Genomic DNA, 13,220 nt, shown 5'->3' with positions numbered 1-13,220 from the left:
ATTGCACGTTTGTGTTTCTGCACAGTGGCTCCACAAACCTTGGCCAACTCAGCGGCACGCTCGCTGCTGCTGGCTGTTTGTTGTGCGTTCAAAAGGATGGCTACTTGGGAGGCCTGTGATGTTCCACGGAGAAGGATGTGCACAACTGTGACTGTCTGCCTGTGTTTGCACTCGGAGGACCTCTGAACCCTTCGCCTGCTGCTCGGACCGGGATTGGACGAGCCGCTCAGTCGCAGTTCTGTTTGAGCCCGGGGCTTGTGTCAGCGTTGCATGAGGACTGGGTGGCTTTTTGTTGACATGATCAACAAGACCAACATGAGTGCCTGAGTTACTGATTACATGTGATTTTATAATTTGGAGATAAGACTTGGGCTTTAAACACTGATTCCTGCCAGTTAGGACAAGCCATCCAGCTGGGATCCTTTATACTGGGACGTCACTCCTTCAGGTAAATACCCCAACAGTTAGTTTTCTTCATCTTTTGTTCACCTCTATCTCTTCATTAGGATGTGCAGCTCAGTATAGTTGCAACAATAATCAAAAACATAAAAGTTTGAAAAGACAAATTGTTAAGACAATGTCAGTGGCATTGGGGGAAAGAAAAGCTAAACCAATTAAGGTGTTTTTGTCCTAAAAAAAAAAAGTTTCAATATTTTCTTTAATGCCTACAGAGTGAGGAAATAAAATTGTTTTATGTCTATTAAACAAAATAATCAAATTAGCAAAAGCTTGCTTGCAGCTAACATTTTGTACTTGTAACTTTGCAGGGCTATTGGGATCGTTTTGTTCCTGCTTTCCTCTCTCCAGTTGAACAGGAAACGGCATCATGAGCGTGGAGTCCAAAAAAACACGCGAGGCCTGTTGCTCCAAGCTCAAGGTCAGTGGAGTCCGACCTTTTGCCTGTATTACCACATATCGGACTTTAAAGTAGCAAAAAGGGTCAAGTCTTCACCAAATCCAAGGCCCATGAAAGAATAATTTACCTGCAATTTGTTTTTGTAAGAAACAAGGGGCTGATTTTTACTGTACTCTAGTGGTGATTTTCATTTGTACCAAACAAGAGTAACTAGTAGCAGTATTTATCAAAATGTTATTAGAGTACATGACATGTACTAATTTGTGTGTACACAATATATTGCAACGTAAGTAATAATAGTCTGGCCTAAAATATTGGACATTATTTTCCAAAGGAAAACAATTTGATTTCCTTTTAGAAAACCAATTCGCTGTGGTTGCCGGTAACAGCTTACCCAACCTTTACCGGCATGTTAAAAGGTGGTAATCATCTGAAATTTTTCTGTAAATTTTCATAAATTATTCTCGGTGCCAGGATTAAAGCAAATTGAGGCCATGGTCTGAGCTAATAAAAAAAGAAAAAAGAAAAACAAGGAGATAGTTTTGTAAACAAATCATAAATCTCCTTCTATTACTTCATCAGATTGCCTTAGGCTAAATCTGCACATTCGGTTTGGGGTTAAGTGAAAACAAGCATGAATTTTTCTGTATATTACAGAGTGATCTAACATGAACTCTTTTTCTTACGCTACAGATGTTACAAACGTTGTGTTTTCAAGTAATATACTTTCACCACCTTTAGTCACATAAAGAAAAAGCTTTGTACACCAAAAACATTTTTTATTGGTACTGAAAAGAGGTGCTAGCGTTCTTTGAAGATGTCAGATTTATTGAGATTTGTCCTCCTATATTCAATCAATCGATCCACGTCTATTTGTATCAGTCAGAAGGCAGTTAAAGGTGGTTTACATCATAGAGGTGCCATTGTTGCACATCAAAAATGTTGATAGACGTTTAATCTATAATGTTTCAAATGCAACTCTAAACAGGTGGGATTTTAATCTGGAGTTAAAGACACTCGGTGCATTTTGGATTTTAGATATGTGAACTAATTGTTGCACGTCGTCTGAGATTGTCCAGTGTGTTTAAAGGCAACATAGCTTAGCAACTTTTTATATTATTTTGCAGCTGTTCCTTGTCTCTTTGGCATTTGTGTACTTTGCCAAAGCTTTTGGCGGTGCTTACATGAAGAGCTCCATCACCCAGATCGAGAGACGCTTTGACATCCCCAGCTCTCTGATTGGGGTCATAGATGGCAGCTTTGAAATGGGTTCGTGAAGTTAAGATGTTCTGGATTCTAAAATGCTGGAGCTACTCCTTTAATTAATAGTTTTCTGCATTTATTTTTCTTCACAGGAAACTTGCTGGTAATTGCCTTTGTGAGCTATTTTGGTGCAAAGCTCCATCGTCCCAGGCTGATTGGTATCGGCTGCTTGGTCATGGCCACTGGATCCTTCATTGTTGCACTGCCGCACTTCCTACAGGGCCCGTTAGTATAAAACTCATTTACTCTGCTTACATCTTTTCAAAAATAATCTGTATGTTTCACAAATAGCTTGTCAAAGAACAGTATTACATTTTAACCAGTAATAAATCACTTTTATAAGTACAATCAGTGATATAAGCTGCTTACAGACACGTTGCACCGTGACATCACAATTTAAAAAATATACCAAGGCAGAGGAAAGTAGCTCAGCTATGCTAGCTTGACTTTGACAATCTTAACATTTAGACGTGCTGTGGAATTCAGTGTGTTTCAGTTTATTTTAAAAAAAAAAAGGCGACTCACATACCATCTCTCTGACAACTCATCAGCAGAGCAAGTGTTTAAATTAGCTAATCAATTTAAATATTACAACAAAAAAGAAAAGGAGTATTCATATATTTCCAAATCTTGTACAGAATATGTGACATTACTCTTATTTTTTCTAGGTATAAATATGAGACCAGTATGTCACACAACACTCAGGTCAACACCACTGAAAACATCCTGCCATGTTTGTCTAACCACAGCCTGAATGAGAAGGATGGAATCCCCGATGTAGAAGCCATGAAAGGTAGCTGGTATTTTGTTTTGAAATTCACCTCCATGCACTTTAGCGTTGATCCTAAATCTGCCAGAAAGAGTTTAATTGCCGGTCGTCTTCTCCCCAGCTTGTGAAAAGGCAGTTGGCTCTTCCATGTGGATCTATGTTTTCCTGGGAAACATGCTGCGTGGAATTGGAGAGACTCCGATCATGCCTTTGGGAATATCCTATCTGGATGACTTTTCCAAACACGAGAACACTCCTTTCTATTTGGGTTTGTTGTTGTTATTAGTTACAGAATGCTTTGGCTTAGCACTTTGCATAGGATCGGTATACGTTTTAGTACATCTTCATAGTCAACTCTCAGCTTCTTATCAGCCACCTTTATTTTTGATCAATTTATGTAAGAATTTCTTTTTTGGATGTCATCTGTGCTTAAACATAGAAGTGAAATATCCCACAAGAGGTAATCCATAACACTCTCTCCCCTTTTCTCTTCTAGCCTGCATTCATACAACAGGAATATTAGGTCCTATGTTTGGGTTCATGCTGGGGTCCTTCCTCGCCAAGACCTACGTGGACATTGGATTTGTCAATTTAGGTATGGGACATCTCATTCTGAGAACAAAGGAGAAACTGGCTTACCATCAATCAAAAACATTCCTTTAAGTAATTCTATAGGATATAGGATCCACCTATGTAATTCAAACTATAGCTGCATATTTACTGACATATCATCATTAAGTACCTAAATGCTTCAGTGGAGAACAACTAATTCATATCCTGTTAATACAATGTTTTTAATGGCAACCATTTTGGATTTCAAGACTAGAGTTTTAAAGAAACCTACAACTTCCCAAGAAAGAATTTTCATCCATGGGATTGCTCCATTTATTCAGATTTTGCCTGGGAATTTGGAAATTCATCAGACAAAAAGGAACACGACATAAAAAAAAAGACGTTACAACCCCAACAATCATCCTTCCCCTTTTTCCCCAGACAGCATCACCATCAACTACAAGGACTCTCGCTGGGTGGGAGCCTGGTGGCTGGGCTTTATCTTGACTGGCACAGTGATTCTGCTGTCGAGCATCCCCTTCTTTTTCCTGCCCAAGTCTTTGCCGAAACAGGGGGAGGAGGAAGAAGATGGCAACAAAAGTACAGAGCTAGCTTCTGGGCCAGAACAGGAGAGCTTCCTGCCAGATGAAACCCAAGATGGTGGAGAGAAAGAAAAGACTGTCACATTTAAGGAAATGGCTAAAGGTAACTAAGTGTTTTGGCTGTATGTCCAAAAAAAAAAAACACTAAGAGCTGAGGGTAATCTTATGTAATGCTTTTTTTCTTTGCCAGATTTTGTTCCTTCACTGAAGAGACTCTTCAGGAACAGCATCTACACGATGATGATTCTCACCCACTTGGTTGCGGTCAACGGTTTCATTGGCATGATCACCTTCAAACCTAAATTCATGGAGCAGATCTACGGCCAGGCGGCATCCAAGGCCATTTTTCTCATAGGTACACCACTCACCCAATCCCCACTCACTCTTAACTTTCCTGCAATTGGAACAATGATGTTGTGAAAAGGAAGTGTGATTGTGTGTGATAACATCAACTCAAGAATGTAAGCACTTAATGACCCACTGTGAAATCTCTCTTTGTGCAAGTGTTTAGAAAATCTAGACACTATATTTAGCATTTGATGACTGGGTGGTTATCCAACATTGTCAACCCTTTGTTTTCCATCTTGGGAGTGTAAGGCCTTTCTGTCCTGAAAAACCATCTCTACATTTCACCACTAAGGCATCATGAACCTGCCCGCAGTCGCTCTGGGCATCATCACTGGTGGTTTTATACTGAAACGTTTCAACCTGGGTGTCGTTGGAGCAGCCAGAGTGTCCATCTCTGCATCTCTTGGAGCCTTTTCTTTGCTTACCCTGCAGGGCTTCTTCCACTGTGACAATGCAGAGGTGGCTGGTTTGACTGTTGCGTATCAAGGGTGAGGTTTTTTTTTTTCTTTTGATGATGAAATCTCTTGACTTCATTGGCAATAAATAATATTCTGACAAACACCACTTGTCTGCTTTGGTCCAGTTATCAACAGGTATCCTACAATTATTCCACACTTTTGTCCCCGTGCAACATGGGCTGTTCCTGCTCCATGAAGCACTGGGATCCTGTGTGCGCCTATAACGGCATGACGTATGCCTCCCCCTGCCTGGCTGGATGTCAGACCTCCACTGGGACAGGAAAAGCAATGGTGAGCTTTTTTTCCACCAACATGAAATCCATCCACACAGACAGCACAGAGTTAGAGATTTCTCTCTGAAAACTGAAAGTAGTAGATCTCCAAAATCTGTATCTGTCATGATCTCTGTTTTGTGGGGGTTTATTTCTGTATGATCTTTCCATGTTTTGGGTTTTTTCCGGTCCTTGGTGTCATTTAGCTTCTGTTGATTAGGAATCTCTTTCACCTGCTCCCTTTGTTATTTAAGTCCGCGTTCACTTGTCTGTGGCGCGGGATCGTTGTCAGATCGTTGTCAGAACGTCTCCTGATTGTACCTGGGTGTAAGAGGAAGAATAAAGGCAGAAAAACACGCCGTCGCCTGGCTGAGCCTTCGTTCCAAGCGATCTCAACACCCTTCTTGACAGTATCACCTGTATTCAGCTGAAGGTACAAGTTGTTCTACATTAGAGCCTTGTGTTTTTGATCTTCAGGTGTTTCACAACTGTACCTGTGTTGGGGACTTCATGACTCCTGCTGCGAACATGTCTGCTGTGCTGGGCCAGTGTCCGAGGAAGAGCGATTGTGATTATAAATTTAAAATCTACATGGCTTTGACGGTGGTGGGAGCTTTCATTTCTGCCTGTGGGGGCACACCGGGATTTATTGTGTTACTCAGGTAAGATTCACTCAATTCCTCGAGGGCCAGAGTCCTGCAAGTTTTAGATGTATCCCTTGACCTACACACTTGAATTAACCAGTGAAACCGCCTCACTGGTATGCAGTCAAGCTATATGAAGCTCAGCTAATGAGCTAATATTGGAGCCAGGTGTGCTGAAGCAGAATGACATCTAAAAGATGCTGGACTTAGGCAGTTGGACATAATGTTAATGCCAAATCAGTGATTCAATCATTAGTGACATCAATAAAACTTAAGTTAGGGCAATTACAAAATAAATGTAAATAGGTTTGTCTAACTTTGGCTATGTTTAATTCTTTTATCCTTACTTGCCCACAAGAAACAAACCTCCGTTTCTTAAATTTCACGGTTTTATTCTCTGACATAATCCATCGTGCTTCTTTGCATTAGATCCATCCAACCAGATCTGAAGTCTTTGGCCTTGGGTATGCAGACCCTGATTGTGAGAACTCTGGGTGAGTACTGCACCTGCAACAAACACCAATTCTTAGTAATGACATTGATGACATTTGGCGTGACCTCCCAGGTGGGATACCTCCCCCGATATATTTCGGAGCACTGATCGATCGAACTTGTTTGAAATGGGGCACGAAGCAATGCGGAGGACGCGGCGCATGTAGGCTTTATGATTCCAACGCGTTTAGGTGAGAACAGATGTTGGCCTTGCAGGTTACGTCACAAATCACAGCAAATAAAATCCGGCACATGTGTAATCAATGTTTTTATAACGCTTTCACTTTCAGAATGACTTTCTTAGGCTTGGTAACTGGACTGTACTTCCTTACCAATGTGTTGTGGGGAATTCTCTACGTTAAAATCATCAAGAGACAGAAGAAGCTAGCTCTGAGGAACCAGGCCAAAGACAACAAAGTGGAGGGTAACACACAGAACAATGGGCATGCAAACATCAGCATTTCTACGAACAAAGAAGAGGATAACAAGGAGAGTTCGATTTAACATATTACAAGACGGCCACATCATTGTGTAAAGAAGATGGACCCAAACTGGATCAAATGTGGTAAGGTACAGTTTCATCACTGTTTGGCCTTCCAGCAGCTCACCACTTTCTTCCTTCTATTTTTCTTTTTAGATATAAAAGTCAAAACTTGAGCAATTACCTTACATTAAAAAATATGTGATCTTTGTCCAGTCAGTCAAAGTAGCTGGTTTGAAACTCAACTCACTTTTCATGGAGTTCAGTTTTAAATAGATGTATATAAAATACTAAAAACATTTTTAAAATGACACTCATTTTAAAAGTTTTACACACTGCTGAAGCTGAAAGACTCTTGATTCTTTCATGAGTCATTTTAATGTGTCTTTTTTCTTAATCACTGGAGGTCATTAGTCTTGGTACCGGTGTTTTACCTCACTTCCTGAAACCATTTTTACAAACTTTTACCATTGATAAGCAGTTAATCTTTATTTTATTTTAAAGTCAAGTAAAAATCCTGAAATGTGTCCCAACAATGCATTGTGTGTCAATGTAATTGTTATGTACTACATTACAGTTTTTTGTTAAACAACTTAGTTTTAATTTGCAACAAGCTGCAGTCAAGATATCTTCTGAAATATAAATGTTGTAAAGTGAGTCACTGTTTGGATTGTGAACTGCAAGCCCTGGACTAAGTACTAAACTTGTTTTTGTAATTTACTTTCTTAATACTTTATTGCAACCATAACATCCAGTCACACAGCAATGACTTAATAATCACTGTTAATAATTTGGATTTATAAAGAATGTTAGATGCTTGTTTAATATGTCATATATATTGCTTAAGGTTCTCTTCTTCCACTCTCTCTGTATAGTTGAATATACATTAAAGACAATAAGTTCATTAGTTGGTCTTAAATTATTATTATTATTATTAAAATATTGACTTCTAAGACTTTTTTTTACTATATAAATGAACAATTTTTTAAACATATCCTGTCTTGTGAAAAATATAGAAGCTCACATTCACTTTCAGCCCTGAATGACAATGAATAAAAGAAATAAGTGAATAATCAGCTTTCACTATACCACATGCTGAAATAAACACATTTGACTGAAAATCAGCATAAAGATTTCCTGTTTGCAGGTCAGTTGGGATTACGAATATTATTTGTATTTGCAAAAAGCCATAAAGTTGACGGTGGTTTTATACCCGAACTGTGACGTAGACCTCAACTACAGTAGCACCCTCCAACCGATGGAGGGCAGCACTTGCACGGTTTTACAAATATTGCAGAATTAAACAAATTCACACAAGAATGTTGATTTACAATGTTTAAAAATATACAATGTTTTTTATGCTAGGTGGATTATTGGTAGAAAAGCTAAAAATAAGTCCAGAATTATTCATACCTCAGATGTATTTAAACTATCAGAAAAGAGATTATCTCCAGGCTGAATCAAAATTCTTGGTTGAATAAAAAAAAAAATTACATCTAAATCTGTTAGGGGTATATGAACAACTCAAATGCACTTCATGAGAAATTTCTTTTAAATGGACTGAGTATTTGGAGGGCAGTTTTGCATCAGGTTTTAACAATTAGGTTGGTCTGGTTCAAGCAAATGTCTAAAAAAAGTAAACAGTGTTGCAACCCAACCGGCTTCTAGGTCCTGAAATTTTCTCTCACCCCTCACACATTTGTTTTCCGGGCGTTTTGCCCTGATTTCCATGTTTTTACCAAAGGGGCAAAGTCTATTTCCAGGTAATGCATCATCTGAGCATTTTCCAAGTAAAGTTAACTGTAGCTCCATTCCTTTTTGCTGTTCTTGCTCTACCCACAGAAATCAACCTTGACCTTCTCTGTTTATTTTGTTCTTTCCAAATAGCCCTCCTCTTGCTTTCATTGGACCAGAAGCAGAGTTTGAACTTCAGCATGTTGTCACTGTGTGACACTCGGAAACTCAGAGATTTCAGGATGAACAATGACTGGATGTTCTAGTTTGAAACACATCAAAAGTACAGAAATGTAAAGGCTGAATGCATTTATTTTCACCTAAATAAAAATTTTACCAGCAGGTGGTGCTCTACACACGCAGAAAAACGTTCTACTATGGTTTTAAGTAAGTCTGTCCAAGCTGAAAACAGTTCCTTGCAAAAGTATTAATCCCACTTGAAACTTTTCACAGTTTGTCATGTGATAAAACACAAATTTCTATGCATTTCATTATTTTTCTTTGTGAGTGACCGACACAAAATAGCATGTAATTTTGGAAGGAAGACAATGGCACACATTTTTACAAATAAATATCTGATAATTGCTGTTTGTCTCATTCACTCTGATACTCCTAAATAAAATAGTGCAGATTCTTTGTTGTTGTTGTTGTTGTTAGAGAGATGTGGAAGAGCAAAATCTTAAGGGTTTTGCCCATTTGCCTTATAAAAATAAATATTTTTAAAGTGTCCATTGAAGACATAGCAAAAAAAAAAAAAAAAAAAAAAAGTCTGCAGCAATAAAAGCAGGATTTAGGTCTTCCTGGGTTTGGGATTGTCCTTGCAGAAGAATGCAAAAAGTGTGGCTATTTAAAGATGAATGCTTTGCATTTTAACGAGATTTCAATTTACCTGTAATCCTTCTGCTTCATTTCCATCTGCATCAACCACCTGTGCTTGGGGTTAATTTTTTACTGCCACAAAATCGGTTCAAGACACCTCGAGTCTGCGACAGACTGGCGACCTGTCCAGGATGTACCCTGCCTCTCGCCCGGAACGTTAGCTGGAGATAGGCACCAGCACCCCTCCCGACCCCACTGAGGGACAAGGGTGTTCAGAAAATGGATGGATGGATGGATGGACACCTCGAGTCAGCTGTAGTTGTCATACCAGCCCACTAGATGGCGCCGCGATTTTAGCAGGCGCCATTTAGCTTCCACCTCACTAGCTTCTACCTCATACCTGCTATCTCCGTCTCCCAAGAAGAAAGTGCTCAAGTAAATGTATCTCTTATATTAAAAGTTGTGCTAAACAGAACTGGTTGAGTAACACAAAAGAACACCGTGCTATCCGCCATTGTTTTTGTTATCTGCCCGTGCTGCGTAGTGCAAGGACGTGCGCTTTAGCAGAGTACTTCTCCTGCGGAGTGTTTCAGAAAAGTTTTACTCTGATACTTCAGAAAGTCACTGGTGTCGTGTAAACGACCCGCTGAAATTATGTTGCAGTTGATCTGAAGAGCGGCTCGGTGTAAACGGGTACAATGTTTAATATTAAAATTACAAGAATAAAGCTATTTCTGAGAGAAACTTTGTGTGCTGCAGGCACGCAAGGACAGCAAAGATGCAAAAGGTACTCTGGTCAGATAAGACCACAAACCAACAATTACCCAGATACAATGGCATAATAATGTAAAATTGACATGGTACTTCTTTCTGAACACACCACCCTTGCAGCGAAACATGGTGGCGCTAGCATAATGCTATGGGGGTACTTCTGGTAAAAAGTGACTAACTGTTGAGGTGAGCAATACCTTCAGTTAGCTTGGTAGAGATTTGCTCCTAAACACCTAAAGCTGTATTTGAAACAAAAGCTGGCTGTGCTAATCATACACTAAGGGAGGATGAACTCAGTCCAGTAGATTGAAGTTCAAAAATGTTCAAGGGATATTAATACTTCTGCAAGGCTACATGAAGGCACTTCTTATCTTCAGATGATAAATCTGCAACGAGCAGAAACATTTCTACTGTAATTTAGCCTGAGCTTGCATTCCGGAGCGAGTCAACCCAATGTTGGATACACTTTCTGCTCAGCTTAGAGTCAGCAAGCTTACGGCACAAAGTGGAACTACTTCCTGTACAGTTTGTGTGCAGGAATTTCAGGGTTATGCTCAATAATCCTCGGCGTCTGTGAGAACAAAGCTGATCGTGTGTGTGACCATACATGTTGTACCAGACTCACACAGCATTCCAGACACATTCATTTACAGAGGTGCACCGTTCCACCTTCGGGAGTCTCCGTCAACTCGGTGTCGCACTGAGCCTGGCATGCGTATCAGGTGTTTTTGCTTCTTTCTTTATCTGACCAGGCGTCGTAGAAAAGAAACAAAAGTTCTCCCAATTCTTTGTGATAGCAGCAAGAACATTTTTACCTCATTAAAAATCCAGAGACTTGTCCAAAACCTCTAATCTATGACCAACCCCCTGGCCCCCTCCGCCACCCTCTCACGCCTGAGCGCCAAAGCCCCACATCCTTCTCTGCCCTCTTTGCTGTCCTCCTCCTGGACTGGTTGGCATGTGTATGGAATAAAAATGTGTCGGAGCTTTTGTTTTGCTGGTTCCAAGTAACGGCGCTGGACTGAGCCAGGAGAATAGGAGCTAGAGGGGAGAGCAGGGCTGTCTCCATTCAGTCGAAGAAGAGATACATGGGTGCTTAACGAGGAAGAGACGAGGAAGAAGAAGAAGAAGAAAGGGGAGCCTCCATTGCTAAAGATGCTCTAGGTATCATTTTGTTTGTTTTCTATATATGTATAACATAAAGAAAACCAAGACTTGTGGTCATAGATGAATAATTTATCAAAGGCATGCTGCCCTTTGGGGGGGCCTAATGGGGTCATGAAGAGACCAAAGATAAAGATTTTCTGTCAGAGATCCATCATTACAGTCCGTCTACCTGACAAATGATTGCAGGGTTGTCAGCAGCTCTTTCTTCCTGAAATGGACTGAGTCGAGCATCAGCTGACGCAAACTCACCTGAGACGACTGAGAAGAGGAGTTGACACAGGTACCGACCGCAGATGAATGTCTTATCAGTTGGCTTTTTTTTGTTTTGCTTTAAGGATTTAATCGAGCTCCAGGGTAAAATGACAAACTCAACTGCAGCGATATTTAAAAAGAGGAACTTTCACAAGTTTTTATTTGTTGTAGATTTTCCTATAAGTCACACGGAGACAACATTTTCAGAAGCGGCAGACCGTGGTGTGAACACCTCACGAGAGCTGCAGTTCTGGAAATGCTCTCACCCAGTTTCCTTGTATTTATGTTAGTCGTCATAAGGTTTTGCATCACCACTGTACATACACCCACCTTGCAACTCAAGGGTCTCAGGTTGCAGAGAAACCAAGTCCAACATACTTCAATCCAAATATAAAATACTCATTGTGAATATGTGATGGCTGCTGAATATGTGATGGGAAAGGCAGTTTTTTAAGTGCCTATCTCTCATAGGTCTGCACTGGTTATTAATTTATACAACAGAGACACATATTGTTCCAGACTTTATGAATTTATATTTGTACGTAAAAAGCTTAGGATATCTGCTTAAAAGTGTTGGCTGACACAACCTCCATCTAGATTCAGTCTTTTTTTTTTTATCTTTTCTGTTTCCTTGAACTAGTCCTTGTGGGATTTTTTTTATTTTTTATTTTTTAGTGGAATTGAAGTTATTCAAGGAATTTAATTAGTAATTTTCAAATCCTCTTTCCAACAGAGCACAGAGGAAGAAGGCAGACACAAAGTCAGAAGATGGAAGAGACTTCGCAGGACGTCAGCCAGATGACCAGCCAGCAGGTTCTCTGTGACCCTGCTGAACGAAAAAGCAGAAAGCGCCTCTCCACTCTCAAGGTACTCAAGCTATTTGTAACCTGCACTTCTCAGATTTTTCTTTTCTTTTTTTTTCTTTCTAATTTTGGTATTCTTACAGCACATTCTTCTGGTGCTCTCAAGTGTAATTGCCTTTCGATAAAAAAAAAAAATAAAAAAAAAAACACAAGTTAAAAGCCTAAAAAGCAGAATAATGGTGCAACTATTAGCAGTGGCCTCTTGTATCTTGAAGGCTCTGGGTTCACTGTTTGGCTCAGGATAAGTACTACCTTTTGCTCTCTAGTTGCCTCTTTGGGTGTTTCTGAAGACAAGCAACTTTAGAGTTAATGGGTGAGTCTAAGTTGCACAATAATCAGAATAAGCTTTACTCGCCAGGTTTGCGCACACAAAACAAGGGATTTGATTTTGGTTCCACTTTGCTCCTAATAAAGACATTTAAAATATAAATGTATGAAAAGGGCAGATACAAAATTATTTTTCCCCCCTACATAACGTAGAACTGAAATGTTTCAATCTGAATTGTTATTGTAACAAAAGTTGCAAAAACAAAAATCATATAACTCTATTCAAAACATGCAGTAAAGTTAAATCTGCAAGGAGGCAGCTAACAAGTAGCACACAGCGCTAACAGAAGCAGAAGGCTTAATGCTACTGTCAGACCAATGGCCTGGATGTCATTGGTCTGACAGTATTCGTGCCTAAAATAAACTTTGCTCTCATTTTAGCGTTGTTTGGAGCTTACCACTTTGCTGTGTTGCTAAAATTAAGCAAAAAGGCAAAATGTTTAGTCCAAAGATAACATGGTCGGCTTTTCTCAGTCACAACAGTTTAATCCCCCCCCCCCCCCCCCCCCCCCCCAAAAAAATAACATTTCTCTTATATATTTATTATCAA

General features: G+C 39.7%; 1 protein-coding gene and 1 long non-coding RNA gene across 2 annotated transcripts; both read left to right on the top strand.

Moving 5' to 3' along the window:
* Positions 1–279: 279 nt before the first annotated feature.
* Positions 280–7,644, top strand: LOC106943267 (solute carrier organic anion transporter family member 1C1-like). The gene is made up of 15 exons (XM_015026587.1): positions 280–448; positions 768–877; positions 1,984–2,125; positions 2,212–2,344; positions 2,788–2,912; positions 3,010–3,156; positions 3,385–3,483; positions 3,882–4,145; positions 4,233–4,397; positions 4,683–4,878; positions 4,974–5,139; positions 5,598–5,782; positions 6,194–6,258; positions 6,330–6,447; positions 6,547–7,644. Exons 2-15 carry the CDS (start codon positions 827–829, stop codon positions 6,758–6,760), a joined length of 2,070 nt encoding a protein of 689 aa, XP_014882073.1. The 5' UTR covers positions 280–448; positions 768–826; the 3' UTR covers positions 6,761–7,644.
* A 3,349-nt stretch (positions 7,645–10,993) lies between these two features.
* LOC106943268 (uncharacterized) lies at positions 10,994–12,315 on the top strand. Its single transcript, XR_001423877.1, has 3 exons — positions 10,994–11,225; positions 11,415–11,508; positions 12,214–12,315. It is a non-coding gene; the product is annotated as an uncharacterized LOC106943268 (long non-coding RNA).
* Positions 12,316–13,220: the final 905 nt, after the last annotated feature.

Source organism: Poecilia latipinna, unplaced genomic scaffold, assembly GCF_001443285.1.
Source record: "Poecilia latipinna isolate Pla-1442-1.1 unplaced genomic scaffold, P_latipinna-1.0 Scaffold5067, whole genome shotgun sequence".
In the NCBI taxonomy this organism is placed as follows: Eukaryota; Metazoa; Chordata; class Actinopteri; order Cyprinodontiformes; family Poeciliidae; genus Poecilia; species Poecilia latipinna.
The sequence above is the reverse complement of the archived record's forward strand: the minus strand, read 5'-3'. Positions and strand labels throughout refer to the sequence as shown.

Coding starts and splice junctions, on each gene's coding strand:
- LOC106943267 (XM_015026587.1), top strand. CDS start 827: ATGAGCGTGGAGTCCAAAAAAACACGCGAGGCCTGTTGCTCCAAGCTC. Junction 878..1,983: donor CCTGTTGCTCCAAGCTCAAG/GTCAGTGGAGTC, acceptor ATTATTTTGCAG/CTGTTCCTTGTCTCTTTGGC. Junction 2,126..2,211: donor AGATGGCAGCTTTGAAATGG/GTTCGTGAAGTT, acceptor TTTTCTTCACAG/GAAACTTGCTGGTAATTGCC.